Here is a 20,947-nt window from a genome sequence, read left to right as displayed (position 1 = left end):
ACACACTTTTCTTGCTCCTGCCATCTGGAAAACGCTACCGGAGCATTAAATCATGCACCAGCCATTTCAGAGACAGCCTCTCCCCACAGGTAGCCAGTATAATGAATATTAACATACAGATATGCACACACATACACTCACACACACACCAACTATGTGCCTCCAAAGAAAACAGTTGTTTTATTGTGTATTTTCTGAAGTATCACTTCATAATACAGTCTGCTGTCTTGTTGTGTTTCTTGTTCACTGTTGCAAGCGCCACAGAGCAACACTTTTATTAAAGCAGGCACTGGCATCAGGTGCAGGAGTTATAGCAAACTGAAGCTGGTAGAACTAAAACAATGAAAGTACTTACATGGATTTTTGGCCATGAAGCTTTTGTCTAAATTTTGTTTCTGTATTCTGTATGCAGAGAAGAGAAAGTGTCACTTGCTGCCATCTAATGCTTTAACTTTTCAGTCTGCTGTCAACTACAATTTGCGGCTTCACACCATTACGATATGTATTTTAACTGTGTCTACAGTGATGGAACAAGATGACTGACAAGTTAGGGTGTCTCGTAAATGTAAGGGCAGTATCGCTATATTTATCCTGCAGGCAAAAGCAGATCTGGTCCCAAAAGTACTGCAAAGAATTCAAAGATTCAGATCAACTAGGAGTGACACGTTAAAGCACCCATTTACTGTCAGACTGTTGATTTTGCAGAGGGTACATTTCCTAAAGAGGTGCAGGGTGTCATGTGGCAAAATGAATCACACCTTCTGAGATCCAAGAGATGAATCATGCTGTGACTGGAATTTTAAGCTCATTAGTATTCTCTTTGAACCCGTTCTGCTATCTGTAAATAGAGGGCGGAGGAGAGATCGTACAATGATCATATTTGCCAGTCAGAGGAAAAAAGTGTCAGGATATGTGTCGGCTCCCAAGACACACACTGTCACTTGCCATCTCCCTCTCTGCAGCAGTAGCACTGACAGTGTGTTTATCCAGAAGCAGTAGTTGTAGCAGCAGCAGCATGGAGACAGCAGGTCAGGGAGAGAGACGTGTGAGTGCAAATTATTATACAATGCTTTGTTTTGTTTTTAATTTAGCTGTCCATTTTAGCATTCATAAAAAAATAAATAATTAAAAACTGTTAATGAATTATGCGGACATCTTATATCTATGTTAAAAAGAGAAAAAACAACAATGTGCAATGCTACTGGAGCAAGAAGTCTCCTATAGTGTAGCTTTGAACAACAAACACATCCTGAGGCACAGCTTTGCACAGAGTGGTTGTTCATTACAGCAAACTTACACTGTTGGCGTGCTGTATAAATATCTCTGTTTGGTTGAAAACAGGCTACAGCAATGTGAATTTTATCACTGAGTAGAACTTTCAAAAAGCTAAATTTGGCTGAAATTATTGAAGTATACTTTATTGACCTGTTAAGAGTTACAGTTACAGTAATGCACAACATTACATGCCTCATCAGTCTGTCAATGCAATAGCATTAAATATTAGGACAGTGGTTATTTTTTGTGAATGTTGCTCATGATTTCATTGAGACAAGTCTGTAAAAAACACAGTCTCAGTTTTTATATGTCATACCACCATAATGATTCATATAAGTGCACCAAACAGGCAGCAGCTGTATAAAACATAGCAACAGTCAATGAATGCAGGTGAATACATCCATTTTCTACTTGCTTATTGAATAGTTATAGCTAAACCCAAAGACATTGTCTTCATTTTCACCACGAAGATAAACTAAGAAGTCCAAACAGAGTCATCACAAGTCATCTAATTTAGTAAATACGAAAGCTATGTATTATGGAATTTGGCAGTATCAAGGAAGACAAACTCTGTTTTAAGAGAACGTCTCAAATAGAGAGATCTTGAGGCAGGAGTCGCTGAGTGCCACAGCTGAAGAAAAAGGGAAACATTGAAAGGTAAAACACTATACTCTAGAGAATTCTTTCAGAGAAGAGAATTTTTCCCTTCCAGAATCCCCTGAAGCAGATAGTGTGGTAGAGGACATGGTGGTTTCAGGCTGTATTAATTTGAGCCCTTAAATTTAACCACAGTACAGCCTAAAGCCAGAGCTCTTCGAGCGCAGGAGCAAAAGAGGATGGAGGAGCTCCCTGAGTAGTAAGAAAATCATTTAGTAATAAAAGAACACAATTAAACAGTTAAATGGTTCTTCGGCTGCCAACTAAAAAGTGCAAGTCTGAACCGAGGCACTGGAACTCATATACATATATATATATATATATATATACATTTAAATGTTTAAATGTTGCTTCAGTGTAAAACTGTAATGTCAATTGCTGGCCTATTACACTAACAGGACGATATAGTCAGCAGATACTCTCATCTGATAGTTATCTGCATGTATGCAATTTTGCAGGATTTCCCCTTTAATGTTTTTTTTACTTATCTTGCAGGTATAATTCTGTCATCATGGACATGGGTTAAACAAACAAGCAGATCGTTATGCTTTGTTAATGCATCGTAATGTGGGAATTTAATGCAGCCTTGTCGCTGCAGGTTTTGGGATTCATCTCCCATAAGACTACCTGACACACTCCTGACATTTTGCTCTGTACCAAACAGGTATTAATCGAACAAACTGCATTTGTAAGTCACAATCAATCATATTAAAAAAACAGAGAAAAATAGCCATACATCTGAAGAACTGGATGATGCTTATAAATAAGATTGTTTGTGTTCCCCTGCTGGCCTTTTTTAAACATTATTCAAACGTTATATTGAGGTATGCAAATTTAGAAGCACAGCAAATAAAATGTGAATACATTCTCAGTGTTAATCCTTCGGACTAAGAGGAGAGGGGATATGAATAATTCACAAGCAAAACTGCTGGTCAACCACCACATCAATGAGTGGTAAATAATTCAGCCAGCAGACTGGGTGAGGAGCTGCTTTCCCCTGATTTTGATTGAGAGACACAGGGACAGGGCCTACTTATAGATTCTTGATGGGTTTTACCACATCAAGAGGAGAGGACAGGCAAAGAGGAGAGGAGCCAACAAATAATTCATAGGAAAGAGCTGCTGATGAGCAAGATGATGAAATCCCAAGTTTGTTAGCTCAGATTTCATGATGGATTTGTCAATAGCTGCATTGCTGTTTTGTGTTTTCCTGCAGTCTCGGCTGTGGAATAGTAATGATGCATTTCCATTCGGTCCTAGGGAAACTAGGAGCAGTTGCTGCACTTAGCCAAGGTCAGGGGCAAATGGATGGAAGAAGTAAAAAGTAGATGACAAACACTGAATATCAGCATTTGTATGGATGCATAATTTTTATCCGAACAAAAATGCCCAACAGTGGGGTCTTTTACTCATATTTCAGTCTACTTTGACCCGTTTCTGTCAAGCCATTCACACAAGCAACTCGGAAGTCATGTGCAAATGCACATGTACTTTAAGGCGTACTCCATAATATTAATAAGTTGCACCAATGTTATAGAGACTTACTAGATTAATGTGCTGTGTAATGTACAAGATGTGCATTCAGTCATTCATGTGTACAACAGAATCAGTGTGGGCACTGGTACATGTAATTGATGTTTTTGCAGGTAATAAACTGAGCTGCCATTAACCACATGCCCCCCCCCCCCCCCCCCCCCCCCCCCCCCCCCCCCACACACACACACACACACTCAATGCATCCCTTGCATTAAGTATTCAGTCTACCACAGATAAATTCAACAGTCTCAGATATCAGTCACTTCAGCACTGGCTGCATTTTATATTATGACAATTATGTCCTTCTCAAACCTTACTGTCCACCTTGAACAGCCACACTGTCAATGAATTCAACATGTAATGCTTTTGTGACACTGTTGTTTAAAGTTATGCAGAACTCCTCGTGACACATGTGATCAAGACCTTTTAAACAGCAGAGGAATAAGTTTAATGTTGATGACAAATGGCAATTCAGGTCAGACACACAGGCTGACACTTGTGCTGTACTTCAGCAGTTAATGAGATGCCAATCAGGAGTATTTGCAAATCAAGTCCCAGTGAGATGATAATGCAAACTAGGCTCAAGGACTGTGAACACACAAGCTGCCACATGACTTGTGTCTGATGTATAATACAAAACATTTGCAATTCTTATTCACAGCATCATTTGTAAGATTTTACCTTCCTCTATTGGCATTTGGTATGAAAACATGAGCATTTTCCATAATTTTGTGACTCTAAGGTATAACCACATACATTTCAGATACGCTGTTAACTCATTTGTGCTCTCACTGCTTCAGAAAGCCCTTACTCCAAATCTTTAAAGGAGCTACTGCAGAAACAGCAGGGTTTCCTCAGCAGAGGCCCTAACAAGTTGTTTTTGTGGAAATTGAAATGCAAATGACAGTCCATTTCAGTAAGTTCTCACAGTAAATTTAAAAAACTATGACAGCCATACATGATTTAATACAGGACATAACACTAATACAAATAAATTAAAATCACATATAAAAAGCGTTCACTAATTTCATTAGTTCTGTCAATATTAATAACCATTGCATATTGAATACATGCACAAACACTCAATACTTGCATTACATTGATTTGTTAAATGCTTTAAAAAACCTGCTGGAAATCAAGCTTTCATTGTGTTGTTTACTGGGTTGATTTGGAGATTTACTTTTGCATTTAAAAATATCTAATTAAAAAAGATGCACAGTTTAGATAATTTAATTCTAAATGCCAGTGGAAAAAGTTCATAAGGAAGATCAGGCAGCTGAAGTCATATTTTTTTAATAGTGGAAAACAATGGGGTTGGGTGAATACAGCAGTTTGAAAGTCTTCTAAAAAATACAGTGTTTTCTCTGTTTATTTTCCTAGATCATTTTTAAGCTATTTTACCTTTCAAGTTAGATTGCTGTGTTTCTCCACCAAATATATTGTCTTAAATTTACAGGGAAGCTTTTAACATGATACAAATATGACTCATTCTGCTTGTTGTGATAAAATAATGGTCTTTTTTGTCTTTTTTTGGGCTAATTTTATATGACTATATTTTCTTTTAGCAGTTGGGTATCCTGCAACCCTGACAATGCTTCTAGCTCCCCAAAAGTATCAGCTTATTTTGCAACACATTTCAAATAATTATAAATTGAGGAACCGTATGCTCGTCAAAGGTTTATTATAAAAAATAACCCTCATGATCAGGGTGACCACCCTCTACTGCTCTCTGGTGGTCATCAGTCTCTAATTATCTGATTCAAATTCCCAGATCAATATGAAGTTATTTTTGCAATGTTTTTGAAGAGTTTTATTTTTTTTCTTTGCATCATGCAATACATCCAGCTGTGATTTTATCCTAAGAAACTATGTGTGTTTAGAAGTCTTGCTAACAAACTAGCAAACAGCTCATTTACAGAGAAGCTGCATCAAACGCTGATACTACTAGAAGCCTTCACAGTACTACAACAACATCACACACATTCTGCCTCTGCTACTGAATATAGCATACTTTAAATTAATGAATTATAAAATCATGGTTGTAAATCTCAGTTATGCCATACCTTTTGAGGAGATTTTCTGCACAGTTTTGTAATTCTTTATGTTTCTAATGTGGAGTAGCAATATGAAGCAAACATAGTTGGTAATTAATTATTTGTTAAGTCAGTGCATTATTAACTCATATGAGGCTTTCAGCTAGCACAACAAAGATTTTTCCTTTGAGCATCAGTTTGGCCCAGCAATGGAGCTTGAGATATTTAGCTGTTTTAAACTTGATTATTTTTTTCCTCCAAAAATTATAAACAGAATATCAGAATAGCTTGTAGCAAGGTACAGCTTACTGAACACAGATCTGTAAGGTTACAATCTTGACTACATATGAAATATGGAAGGGTCACCATTTAGCCTGCGGTATTTTTATTCTTTTTTTGTCTGCATGTGCTAGAGGCAAAGCTGGCACAAAACATGAAGATCTGGCAAACAGCTCTTGTGTATGAGGGCAAATGTGTTATTTCCATACAAACAGGTTTTAACTACACAATAACACATCTGAGGGCTCTCTGTTCCACAAAAACAGCTTTTAGGACAGCCATCACATCCAGCTATCATGTTCGGACATAAACGTAAATTGGTCAATTTTACATTCGTCCCACTGGAAAAAGAAAATGTAAAGAAATTCAGCAAATACTAAACCTGGAATGCAGCTGTAATCTGGTTAGCAATGTCGCAAATGTTTCAATTGTGGTTTGATGTAAAGAAACATAATTTTGCACCTACCTAGTATCTGTCATTAGATATTATCATTAAAGATTAATCTTTATCTATTATATCAAATATGAAATGTTTTATTATTTAATGAATAATATATTTTGTTTCTTTGTACAATTTTTGGGCATTTTTATTATGTTTAATTTTACTTTTTTTTTTATTTGGATATTGTCAAAAAAGAAAAAAAATAAATAACTTCCATAGCAGTTTCATTTTATATTTTAATTACTATTGAAATATTTTCTCCTCCAACACCTAAATTTGCACTTATGCCAAAAATGGCTCGTCTGTTTTATTCTTTTAATTAACAGAAACACTGTCAATCTCTGACATTGTATTTGGGAATTATTTATATCCCCTGAAACTAATGAGCTCTATGTTTGGTTTGCGCTTTTTCTGTGTATATTTTAGGGATGTGCATGTTTCTAACTATGGGTAAAAAACTTGCATCACCTTTGCTGTGGGCATCACATTAGGTTAAGAGAGCTTAATTTGCTTAGTTAAATTCCAAAACGTGTCATATTGATGAGAAATGTATGTGGTATTATTTAGGTGCCTAAATTATTTAGAAAGATGTAATGCTGCCATTGACTCTAAACAAAAATAAGCTGCTTTACCAAAACAAAGTTGTTTCTGATAATTGAACCAGAAGACAGTACGAACATTTCTGGACAAAGACTAAACTGCATCCATACAGAAAATGTTTCCATTTTCCAATTTCACATCTCTAAAAAACTCTAAAGATTATGAATAGACAGTTTTATTCTTTGTTTTAACTGTTTTGATAATATATATCGTGAGCTGCATAATGTGTGGCTGAATAAACTGACAGATATACATTCTTAATTTTTTTATTTATTTTTTTTTTTTATTCATATATAATATATATAATTCATATGTTAAGTTTTTTTTTTTTTTTTGTCAAAGAAGACTAGATAAATATTCTCTGAACCAGATAGCACATCATTAATATTTTAACTGCTCGTGTAAGTAGCTTCTTGCTTGTTTGGCTCATACAATAAAATGTTGTCAAGGGTCAATTACATCTGATTTTCAACAGATGTGCTGGTTTGGGACTCTTGGGCTCCTGATAGACCGCTTTGATCATTACTGATATCTCTGTTACCGTCTGTGTTTATAAGTCACAGAACTGGGCACTCTCAGCAGCATGATTTATGATTAATGACTACATGCTAAGTTCCCCACTTTAGTAAAAATGAGCCTATGTGTCTGAAAGGACTCATATTCTAACTATCAGCCAAAGTGGGAAGGATAGCAGGCACCTTTGTGTTAAACATGGCAGCACCTGTATGCTGCTTTTATATTAACATTATTTAAATCACAAATTCCTACAGTATGTATACTATTAGGGCACCTGTATCTTGTGGTAGATTCACAGAAACAGGTTATATAAATGTTATAATTTTTTGTGTATAAAATTATGTGTTATGTGTAAATGTTATAATTTTTTTTAAATATATAAAAAAAACTTCATGTTTTCAAATGGTTCACATCTTACTCTAAACCTTTGCTCATTTATGTGCAGCTTTATGAATATGCAAATTGGTCCCTGCTGCTATCTCCACAACACACCTTTAACGCTGCTCCAACACTGTAAAACTACTCTGCTATACACAATGGTGTCTTAGCCTCAGAATAACAAGAAGATGAAAAACAGGTACAAGGCTGGCAACAATATGATCTAACAGAATGGTGATGTACTCTATGTACTTCTCCATGGTTTAAAAATGCAGTGGTAATAAATAGCACGCCTATGGTATGAAACAGTTATTAATGTATGGCTAATATTAGATAAAAACCCATTCCAAACATTCACTGTGACTCACCCACTGGTTCCTTGTTTTTGTCACATTTTGCACCCTACCCATCTGAATCAGTGCTCTTCAGACTGTCAGTCCAAATGCTCACCAAGGTGTTAACTGCTTATTTCACTCTTTTGTGTCTTTAAAAAAAAGACTGAAAAATATAGACAAAAAAGTGTATTTATGTGTAATTGTGTAAAGATTGTCAGACAGATTACTTCATCGTGACTATGGCAATCAGTGGGTTTGTCAGCAATGCAAGGTTATTCTCCACTCTCTTACAGTTTTAAGTCTCATTTTGTTAGTTGTTGAGAAAGTATTGTGTGAATTTATTTTAGGTAGATGTAGGGAAAAAAAATCGGAACACTGGCACTTTGTTTTTGTGTCAGGAAGAAATGCAGTCATCTGCCAAGTTGAATGTCAGTGTGATCTCTGGCTTCCTCTGTGCACATGTCACAAGACACAGAACGTCAATTTGCCTCAGACGCATTCAGCCATGTGAATGTGTGCAAAGAGAAAAAAAAACACATTATACACCAAGAAGAGCTATATGTGTGTGTGTGATTGGCTAGTAGTGTAAAATGTTTTGCGTGGTCAACAACACTAAAACAATAGTACCATTAAAATGCTGGTCATTTCTCATTTAGATAAAGGTTATTATTACAGAATATAAATAATCCACAAGTTCTTCATACCACTGAGTGTGAAAAAGAGAAGATTTTAAGTATAGCTTAATAAAATAAATAATATCACAACATCAGTTTAATACAAACATACTAATAAGAAAGAAGTATTTTACACTATAAACTATGCAAAAGAAGCCAAATTATGATTTAATCAGGATGCAAACGATCATTTTAATCAAGGATTAAGCTTTTTTTAGTCCAATTAACTGTTTTGGCTTTGTTGTTGTTTTTTGCTTGCTTTTGTGTGTATGTGTGTGTGTGTGTGTGTGTGTGTGTGTGTGTGTGTGTGTGTGTGTGTGTGTGTGTGTGTGTGTGTGTGTGTGTGTGTGTGTGTGTTTTCTATAAAAATGCTAAAAATGCACTACCGGTTAAAAGTTTTCTAACACCTCAATTTATGTGTCTTTTTATTGAAATTTAAACAGTTCAAGACCTGTAATGGTACAAAAGTTAATGCTGAACTACCAGAGGTGAAAAAAAAGTAAGGTTGCCCAAAAGTGAAAATTATTGTACATTTCAGAGTTATACTGAAGGACCCGTTTCAGGAAATAAGAAATGGATTGACAACTTAAAGCCGTTCTGCAGCAGTGGAGGTTGGTCGAGCCTTGACAGGTGGCGCTACAATTCCCACAGGTATTCCAACTTGTCTATTTACAACCCTTCTGTCTTTCAATTAAAAAGTGGAAAAACAGTTGTAATCGCAGCGCTTAAAGTCAGGACAGGGATTTTGTCAAACCAACATCTAAAGCCACTAGATTAAATGATCATAACATTCACATTAGTTTTCATTTTGGAATCATCTGAAAAATGTATTAACTTTTCTCCTAAGAGATTGCCGGATATTTCACTGTCTCTTCATATAATCTTATATAAATTTGTAAATATTTTGCTGCCTTACAGGTATAAGTTACCAATGTTTTTATCTAAAAATGTGAACAAGGTAGTCTGATACTGGACACCTTCACCAAGGCCACCAAAAAAAATCCCAGATCCAGATGATAATTAAAAGTTAATCACTTTCAAGAACCGTGACCCACCTCTGCAAAATTATTTCGAAAATTAAACCCCAAACACCTGTAAAGCCTCATTATCAGAAATAATAAACCAAAGGAAAAGCTTCTTTTACTAAACATTCCTCTGGGGTTGAATGCCAACAAGCTGCCTCAGCTTTTTTAGGTCCAAAACTTTAATCAAAGTTAAAAAGTTTATTTTCATTTTTGGGATTCTTGAGGTGGTTCAGGCTAGAACTGTAAATGAGCCACAGTTTGCCAACTACAACAGCTTAAAATATTAAAGTTTGACACATGTGATATATACAGTAGATTTCCATGAAACACACAGGAGGCTTTTCAAGTTTATTATAAATGATGGAGATTGTGTGGTGACTGAGTTTTTCACTATCAGTTACTATTAGTTCATAATTAGGTTGCACAAAAAATAAATAAAAAAAAAATTTTAAAGAAAGACTCAAGAATCAAGTTTTAAACTAATGACACCGATGAAAACTATTGATCAATAAAATATACAATTATCAGAACAGCAGCTATGGTAAAACTTTGATCTAAAATAGATGACTGTGCAAAATATAGAGGAAAAGGAAAATGTTGGTTTTAAAGTTACACTTGCTGAAGTATTTGGTCTCAGCAGATTGTGGATGGTAACATAATCTGGGCTGAGCTCATAATCATAATCTGTTTCATAGTACTTACAGTAAATCACATGCAGCAGATAAACCATTTCTGAGTATTCAAGATTATAAAACAATCTTTTTTTTCCTGTAACTAAAAATTGACAGAGGCACAAGGACACATGAGGAAACACATTTTAGATGCAAAGAGGCACTTACCAAAAAGCATCATACGCAGTGAATGTCCATTAGGTAAATCAGTGGCTCTCAAACTGTTATGATATAGATTTATGTGTTCTGACACCCCACAGATGGTGAGAATTAGTGAAGGAGGGGGTGCCAGCATGAGGTCAAGAGAGATGACCTGGCCTTCAGCCTGCCACTTGGGAAACCAAAGCAACAGACTTGTGAAGCTGCAACTGCAGTGCAACAACCCAAAGGCTGCCACAGCAGCTGTTATTGAGGCTACAGAAAAGAAAGTGCTCCCGTAAACTGCTCTAATCTCATCATCCTGAGAGATAAACAGCACTGAGAGGAGCCGCGGCAGCACAGTCATGAATAAAAGTAGGCTGAGAGATAGAAAAGCTACATTGATTTTGACAAAAGGCAGAAAAAATGTGTAAATATGAAGACACAAAAACCAGATCAAATGGATTTCTAAATGCGTAATGATCGATTTTCTTTTATTCATTGCCTAGAAATAATTCTGCATTTGAGACCATTTTTATATAAGCGATACTTACCGGTAATGTGAAAGATGATATAAATGAATCATTTTGTTGAGATTGAAAGGTGGAAAGTGAAGAGAATTGGATTTTTGAGCAGCTAGAAAAAGGGCATTACATGTTCTACAAACTAACAAAGAGGCACCGGGAATTAGTAAATTGCCTGAGGCAGTTGGTGGGTGAATGAGCAGTGAAAATAGGAAGTTAGAGATATTATAAACCTTGAGATCATTCAATCTTCTATAGAATGACTATTAGGATGGGAGGGTTTCTCACCTGATTGATGTGTTTGAGTTTGTCAATGATCTGGTTTATGACAGGGTCTGCTTCCTTTACTTTGACTTCCGGGTTAGCACTTTGAGCTCGGATTCCATTGCCAACTACACGGAGTGTGTAACTGTGAAGAAAAGAGGGCAAAAGTCTTGTTATATTTAACCATATATCAATCAGTCATATTAAATAATCTTGTAGAGTATGTACAATCATTAAACTGTAGAGGAACGTAGAGAAATGGAAGTCACAATTATAGCTTCAGTATGTTGAATCAACATCAACACACTTAGTGCTACACTGTACATGATGTTGGACAGACTAACTCTAGTATTCTCTACTATTAAAGAAAAAAAAAGCGGTACTGAGTCTATCGTGAAGTGTGGAACACAATGTTTTTTTACTTTCAAACTGGGTGAATTTAGGTGCTGGAACTCAAATTCCTTAAAAATATTGAAAAATTAAAAACCCTTTATTCCCCATAATGGTTCGGTCCACTGTCTGCTAGCCCAAACAACCCACTCAGTTTTTATTAAGAGATTGTTTTCACTTTACAGATAAATGAAAACAAAGCATGAAACAGATATCTCTCCTATTTAAAACACATTTACAATTCTACCTAAACTGGGGGTTTTGTTCCCCCAATTACCTCACAGCTACAGAGCCACCACAACTCAAGTCTGCCTATAAAAGCATGTCATCATAAAACCAGATTCATTTTTAATAAGACTTCAATAAAAGCGTGGGGTTGTCATACCTGTAATTGGTCATCTTTTGATTAGTCTTGGTCAAAATGGCACATCCTAAGGATGATTAGTCATAATACGATCCTGTTGAGGGGCTAGAACCCCAGCTTCAAACTCACTGGACACAACAGTGTTGAACCTGCTTACACACTGATCTAACATCAGAAAAAAGTTTTTCATTTCCAACAGAAAGGGTCATTAGTGCTGTTTAATAATTTTGTTAAATATTTCCCATCTATATCATTTGACGATTTTTCAACTTCAATATTGTTTCTTGTAAAGGAGTATTTAATGCATTACAGCACTGGAAGTTTCACTCAAAGTAAAGAAGCTGAATTATTATTCCCTCCACTGAGAAGTGAACTGGCAATGTGTCTGAAAGGCAAGCTCAAAACACTCACACTGAATTAAATCAAATCTATTATCTCCTCTTCTTGTGGGGAAGCACTATCAAAAGATGATAAATATTCTGAACACACACAAAGGTGATAGCATAATTCATTTGTAGGCATACCCAGGGGTTAAAGTGGGATCTGTGATGAGGGGAAAACATGAGTGACTGCACATGTGTGTGTCTGCTGCGGTGCAATGGCTGCTATCTCATGTATGGTTTATGAAAACCATACATCAAGCTTGTGTGATACTTCTTCCAAAATGAAACTAATAAATGACATTGAGTACAGTATACACTACACAACTATTCATTGTTGTTATAGCTTGGTAATAGGTTTCAGTTCAACTCAAGGACTCGTCACTCTTTAACATCTGTACCATCTGTCAGAGAAAATGGCTGTGACCATGGCGGCAGGTGACTGAACACAATTCACTCACATCTCAATCTCCACCATATCATTTAATCAAACTAGAGGATCAAGGTAAAGTTACTCATTGCTGGAATATCTGTGCGCTTTTGTGCATACTGTGCACATGTGTTCACACCAGATCTGACAAAGCACAGCTGGAGGAAACCAACAAGGTCTTGGTCTTTCTATTTGAATATCTCACTTAAAAATTTAAAATAGAGCACAATCTGCAATGAAAATTTAATGGTTTTTGTCAGCTTCAAAATGCCTGTGATTATTAGGCAGCACAAAGCCAGAAAGAAAAAGAAAGTGTGAATAAACTAAATGAAGCACACAGGAGGCTAATTTATATAAAATAAAAGGTGGGGGGCTGAATTCAAATGTATTCCGGCTGTCTGGGTTCTTGAGATGTAATTTTGATGTTAATTTCCTGCAATTCAGAGCCGTGAAATGTGATTAGTTTTAGAAAAATACAGCTGTCATTCAATGTTTTTTTATTATTTTTTTTTAATAAGAGGGTAGTCTGATTTCATCATTTCTTTTTTTTATAGGCTTTCTTCTCTTTCTGTGGCCTCTGTCCTCTGCTAGCGGAGATGTATAGCATGAAATGAACTGAACTCTATATTAAAAGCAAGTCTGATTAAAGATATAAGAGTCTGAGGTAGAAGTGCTTTGGTAATTCAGGTGCAAATAGTTTGTTTTCAAACGTGAGTTCAAATTTTGGGACTAATTTACTGTTTATGAAATACAATTTTAAACAATCAGGTTATTCCACATACAAAAATGTCATTATGTAAGGTGAAAATTTTTATATACCACCTAATGCGACAACAGTTAATGCATAATGTCCAACAAGCATTGAACCAGTTTAACTTGCAAACTGTATCCAGCAATGCAAAGTGCTGCGATAGACATGATGGCTGTTGCCATGGTGCACAGCAACAACTTTGAATCAGTGAGATGAACAAACCACGCTTTTGTTTAATAAACCCTTTTGTTTGCCTGAAGATCAGCCTTCGGGTACTTCCTCCATAGAAACATGGCATTCTGTTTTAAGTAATAATATCTAATGGATTGACCTTAAAACAAAATGTATTAAAAACATTTCTCATATATAAAAGAAAAGCTCTGTGTAAAAGAAAAGAAGAAAATTTCATTTAGAGACATTTCTGGATTCATTAACTGCATTTTGGTTTTAAACAGGTTAAACTTTTTTTTATCTAATACCCTGGCTTCTTGTGTGCAGCTTAACATTCTGAGAAACCAGAACATAAGTGTGAAAGTCAAGGCTTGGTTTGCTTGATGCCACATGTGCCTGCGGGTAAAACTTGATATGTTGGGATAACCTGCACCTGAACCATGTATGCTGGAGCCATGATCCACCTGCCTCCAGCTTTCTTTAATCCCTGGGCACACCCACAGAGATTGTGATTTTGTCTAAGAACTGGAAACAACATTGCGGGGTCTGACACTGCAATAAATTGTTGAGTCAAAAAAAAAAAAAAAAAATCAATCTTAAAGAAAGATTACTTGGTCCACATGCACTTTTAGTATGATAATCTTATGAAATCCACCTCTTTAGTGCAGTATTTTCCTTCTTTCTGCACAGTTCAAATTTCAGCATATTGAGATTACATCAGAGACATCTGCACCCAGTTACACCAAATGAAAATATGTACGAGCACAGATCTGTAAGAAAACATGCATGCTATCACTAAAACCGCTTCAAAACTGCTGAAAATGCTTGCATGAATTTCAATGCAGCTTAGTCTAGAAGAATGTATAAAATATATCACACACACACACACACAAGAAAACTCATCTTGCATTCAGTAATGGCACTTGGATCTATATCATGAAATGCATACAATGACCTCTAATATGCTGCAGGGCTGGCAATGAAACACAAAGATTCTCAGTGGGTTGCAACACCAGAAAATGAGGATAAGGTTTTTAAAAGTTGTCAGAGATGAAAAACACTGATCACAGTCATCTTATTCTTCAAGGTGAGTAAAAAGCACACAGTGGCATCAAGCACCACCTACAAGAGGATATAAAGCAGCTGAGTGATTGCCTAGGTCTCTGAAGACCAGCAACAGTATCATATAATCCATACTATTCTCCCCAAAGGGATGCTTGGTTTGCATCTCATCCCTACCATTCAGCCCTAGATTGAAAATTCCAATCATTTATTCCTTGGGTCTTATCCCTGTCTGACTCAGGGATACTTATTACTATACTGTAATAACAGTAACAAAGAAATCTGAGACCTTTCTTGGCTTCTTTCTTGACGTCAGGGCAAGGTAAGATTACTATGTGAAAGTAATTTACTCTGATTGCAGCACACAGGCAACATGACCATCCCCACACATAACCAAAACAGTGTAGTGTAATAGTAAAGTCATGCTTAAAACACAGACATAAGCTCCTAGAGTTGCTTTGATGCCAGCTCAGTTCTCAATTAATGCAGTTGTACATGCATCCAAGGCTGTGCACACCCATTCTCATCTAATAATTTGGTCAGTGGTGTATCATTTTAATGTGGATGAATACCGAGTGAGAAAATAGTTAATCTGTATTTATTATATTTTGAAGAAAACATTTTTTTCATTCCATGGCACTGCAAATTACGATGGCTGGGAAGTGCAAAACGATATTACATCGCGTGAAACACATTTTTGCGATATACATTTGCATCTACTGCAACACTTACATTGTCACGATGCATATTTACATCATATAAACTATATTTACATTTACAAAACAAAAGTACAACTTTGATTTACCAACGACAAAGCAACTTTACATTTATATGAAACACTCTTTTCATATAAATTTTTTCGCTTTTTTTCCATGAAATATTGCTTTGAATTTCCACAACATGACACTAAAAGTACCAGTAATAATTTTTTTGATCGATTTTTCTTGTCATTAGGATGAAAACTATGGGCGTTTTCTTTTTTTTTTTTTTTTTTTTTTTAAACGTAATTTTCCACAAATCCATCGCATAGAAGAAAGTATTTCTTTTTTAGTATTATATTATTACAGTATTAGAGAATTTCTAGGCAAGAAATCTGGATAATGAACCAGTAAAGGTGCATGGATGGAAGTTATTGTGCATATTGGGAATATTTCTCTCTCCTCACCATCTAGAAGCTGTGAGATTCTAATCCTGCTTTCTGTCTGTTCACCTGATGCTGATATTTATCACATATTGTTCCTTCTGTGTTTAGAAGGAAGCAGCTTCACAGCTTTAAATTCATCCTGCTGACTTTTTACCTTTTAGTTAGTAAATCCTGAACATTTCATCCTTCTTTCTCATAAATATTTGATTTTATAAATATGTATGAAGAAATATTTTAACTGTTGGTGTTTAAAGAGAAAACTGCCGCTAAACCTGTTTATGTGTTTAGTGCAGGGGTCTGCAGCCTTTCCAATCCAAAGAGCCATTTTTCCCTCAGCCAGCTAAATAAAACTCCTTTAAAGCTGCAAATGTTTCGAGACTTTTCAAAAAGGCAACTTAATAGATATTTTTTTAATGAAGAGCCACCATAGGATATTTGTTATTTTTGAAGAACCACTTTTTTTTTTCACTTTTAGGTTTTAAAATAAAGAAAAACATAAAACCTTTATTTAAAAAAAAAAAAAAAGGTTAGACAGACTTTCTTTTAAAGGATGTGGATATTTGTGGAAAATTATATAAAGTAAAAAAAAAAAAAAAAAAAAAAAAAGTCCCTGGTTTCTAACCTAAAGACAGGAAAGATAGATTTAAAAAAATATTTTAGCCACGTATTTAGAGGCATTGTGGAAGGTCCAGAGCGCCACTTGCAGCTCCAGAGTCTCAGGTTGGAGACCCCTGATTTTGTGTTTGCAAACCAAAATTTACTGCCTTCGTATGCCTTCTTTTAAAGGAAAGAGACATTTTACGCGTAACAATGTGATTAATCGCGATGCATCATGCCATGCGATCAAAAATTTTAATCGCTGCCCAGCACTTTTTATGTATATATACATATATACATATACAGATAGACTGATAGACAGACAGACAGACAGACAGACATGTAAGGGAGAATGTCCAACAAGGTGTCCATTATCATAAATTAATGGACGATGCACAGGCGTGAACCAACACCTCGAAGGGCATTATCCCGCTTTTACTATGGTCACTTACGAAAGAAAAAAACAGTAAATAAATTATTGATGCGTTAATGTTGCTGTTTTAACATTAAAATCATATGTTTTTCACGAGAAGCAGCTGAGTGGACTATTTCATTGTTTGCCAAGGTACCAACGTTTCAGAGGGCGGGTGCAGCTATTACAGCATGTGTGTCCAGAGGATGATGCGACATTTAGTTTCAAACTGTCAAGGTCCACAGATAGTTTCCTACATCGTTCAATAAGCCTGCAGGCTGCTTTCATAGCGACACCCTGTCACAGACGTGATCTGGCGTGTCTCCAGCGGCAGCTCTTAACTGGCTCTGACATAGAACCTGCAGCTCAATCGGCCGCAGTTGTTGTATTAGACCTGATCAGTGGAGGGAAGGGAGATGATTGCTTGACGATATGTTACATGACACAAATATCATTTCAGAGAGCGGGTGCAGCTGTTACAGCTTGTGTGTGTCCAGAGGATGATGCAACATTTTGTTTCAAACAATCAAAGTCTACAGAGAGTTTCTAAATCGTTTTTATTGCAAGAAATATTGTTCACCATTCACTCTGATCATTAAATGTGTATCAAGCAAGCAAGTCCATCCTAAATTGTTTTTATAATGTTATCCACCATTCACTCTGTATCAAGTATGTTAGTAAGGTAATCAAGACAGAAAGACAGGTGACAACCTATTTAAAATTAAATGCAACACTGCCGTTGATCGTGACATTTCATAAAGATACTGGCATATCCATAGTGGCGTTTGAAGGACAGAGATTTAACATTTGTGGACCCTGACCACTGCTGGTTGGAACATTGAGGGACGACAAAATGTTGCTCCATTCTCGTCTCTCCTGGACTGATGGAGCCCAATAAGCCTGCACCTGCTTTCACAGCAATGCGCCATCACAGACATGATCTGGCGTGTCTGCAGCCTGGCATCTGACCTTCTGTTGCCACTGTTACCAACTACCATTTAGTCAGCGCAATAATTTACAACAACAAGGCTATTTGACCGAAATTTCTTTCATAGGTGTCCATTATCACTTTTTAATGGACACCCTTCAGCCAATCAGAATCGAGTATTCACCCAGACCATGGTATAAATACTTATGTGTGTCTATTATGTCACTTCAAGGCCTTAAAATCTCAAACTGAGATAAATTTTCCAGATCTCGACCCAGCTTCTTATCACAATTTCAGCAATAAAAAGACAGAATCAAAGCTGCCTGTTTGAAATCTATTTCTTTTGAGACCACTTCCATCAAAATGTTTTGGAGGAGTTTAGCAACTTGGGAGATGAAGGCGGTAGACTATAGACACTGTTCATGGATGACTGAGTGAGAAACAAAGCCGGCCTGCAGTTAGTATGAAATACCTGCCTTACAGTGAGGGAACAAAAGTCTTTCTGGCTCATTGCAGAGCACAGCAAAAATGGGAAAATAGCAGAACCCATGACCTCCAGGGAGCCTGTTCAATTACGCTCAATAGGACAGAAACTACCCAAGGCAAGACTATGAAAGATATGCAATTAAATTTACAAAACCAATAGGAAAACCACGTTTAAAAAACATCTGTTTGGTATAATAAATGCAAGCTAATATGGTGAAAAGACAGCAATAGTTAGTGTATGGACATAACTAATAAAAAATACATCAATACTTCCTATAGTAAATAAGAAACTTTATGTTCCATAAAAATTAATATAAGCCAAGACTTTTTCTGAGAGTATGTTTTATTTATGACTGACTCAGATAAATTTATTGCCAAAACTATCACAGACAGGTTGTAATAAGGTATTTTCATAAAGGATTATTATAATCAGGCTTACAAGGTTTGCTGGTATGTGCACTGAGAACTCTGTGCCTTTACTGAACGCTGTGACAAAGAGGATAATATGACAGCAGTCAGCTGTGCCTCTGGCAAAGATTTAGTTCCAAACATCACTACTGCCATGTTTGTTCCAATTACTAGGAAGCTCTGAGCCTTAAAGTTGTATTGACTTGTGCCAGTGAGAGACATGAAATTAGCCAGACAGAGCTGTCCGGGCAATGTGGTAGCTGTAATTATTGTGGTCTGCCAGTGGGTTGGAGGGCAATGGGAATCAGAAGCACATTGGTGCTGAGGTTTTGGGAATTGCTCATATGAAGAAACATATTAATTACAGATCTATACAAAGGATATTTTGCTATAGTTAGTCCACTCTAATGGCAGTGAAACAAACACCATGAACATGAAAAGAGCGAGGAAAGGATGGCAATATAAAAAAAACAAAGAGAAGTAAATAATGGAAACTTATGATAATAACAACACACTGATTTAGACTTCCATTAACACCATCCTGATGCACTGCAATTTGGTTAACAGCTTGTTAAAGCTCATGTTTTTTCTTCCATTTTAAAAACACTTCTATGCTTTTAGACAAGACATTTTCCCCAGACAGAAATGTTGAACTTGACATAATACAAGGCTCAGATGTGTGTATTCCCCCCCACCCTATTAAATTGCAGTATCTCTCTCAAACCAAATATTATCCACCCATCTATTTACCATGGCTTATTCAGGGCTGGGTTGGGTGGGCAGTAGCCTAAGCAGAGAAGCCCAGACTTGCTTCTCCCAAATGTTATCCCTTCAATATTTTCTACTAATTTTATAAAAGGAGAAGTTTAGGTTAGAGGTGACTCTTCAAAGGTATTGTGACAGAAATGCCATTTTATAAGGAACTGTATAGAACTGGTTTGTTCTATGCATTATTCGTACATTAGTGTTCATGGTTTTACCATTTTTAGTTATAAAAATGACATATTCATTTATTTACATGTTTATTTATTTATTTGTTATTTGAAAATAAGGAACATTTGCGCACATTTCCCTCTGGAGCCACCGTTACAGGTAAGTGTTTGACAGATTGAAATATTTATCATGTATTTTTCAGTTGTTTCATAACCAAAATAACAGAAATCCCCAGGAAACAAACCGAAGCTGTTATTAAAGTAGATATCAGCACACATAGTAAACAAATGATGAAAAAAACAGCATTTCCAAGTACTGTAGCATCATGAAATCCTAAATCTTGCCAACTTTTATTGGAATGTGGTCAACTCACAAATTTCTGACTTCAGAGATAAACCAAATGTGCCATTTGTGCTGTTTGCTATATTCATTTTGAAAAAAGTCACACAGACGCCAAAGTGAAATTTTACGTGGGAAGAAAAATAAAAATATCATGAAACTTCCTGCAGCAGGAGGAATGTTGCCAGTGAGTATAATTCAGACAGCAATTATGCACTTTTCAAAATGTATTCAAATATTTTGACTTAGACAATTAGTGTGTACAAGACTCCGATATCTGCTGAGCTATTGATGTATCTTGATCAGGAGATGTGGAAAAATTGGCACCTCACTATATTGATCACACCTAATCCGTATGCCTTAAGGTATCTGCGCCCAGCTGGTTTCCGGGGAAAGCTTTGAAAAGGCACTTGGTGTTTGAATATTTATCCATTTATGATTTTAAAACGCATACTGCTTGGGGATATTATGACACCAGCTCTTTAAATGGCACAGAGCCCCAAGATCCCTGCACAAGAGGAGCACAGACAGTTTGCCAAAACTGCAGGGGTCAAGTCAATACATGAATTTATTTATTTACCAAGGTTTCTCTAAGCAACACTCCCCTTCCAGTACAATTTGGTGTTAACAGACAACAAAATCAAAGTGAAGCAACTGCATCTTAAATAGGTGGGAAAACAAAGCTGAATGAAAAAAAGACAGCTGCCTGTTTTGTTTTACAGCCTTATTTTTAACACCAGTGCGGCATGCCTCACCTTGATGCTTAAATTAAACCTGTTTGTAAACATCCAGCGAAAAATATGCA

General features: G+C 36.1%; 1 protein-coding gene across 3 annotated transcripts in view; it reads right to left on the bottom strand.

Moving 5' to 3' along the window:
- The window catches only part of gpc5a (glypican 5a), a 148,765-nt gene that overhangs the window by 68,954 nt on the left and 58,864 nt on the right, over nt 1-20,947 (bottom strand). For all 3 annotated transcript variants that reach the window (XM_041985529.1, XM_041985522.1, XM_041985523.1), the window contains one exon: nt 11,372-11,492. In XM_041985529.1, the coding sequence (XP_041841463.1) occupies nt 11,372-11,492 (121 nt within the window). The remainder of the gene's footprint in view (nt 1-11,371; nt 11,493-20,947) is intronic.

This window comes from Melanotaenia boesemani, chromosome 1 (genome assembly GCF_017639745.1).
Source record: "Melanotaenia boesemani isolate fMelBoe1 chromosome 1, fMelBoe1.pri, whole genome shotgun sequence".
In the NCBI taxonomy this organism is placed as follows: Eukaryota; Metazoa; Chordata; class Actinopteri; order Atheriniformes; family Melanotaeniidae; genus Melanotaenia; species Melanotaenia boesemani.
Note: the sequence above shows the minus strand (reverse complement) of the source record. Positions and strands in the feature narration are given on the sequence as shown.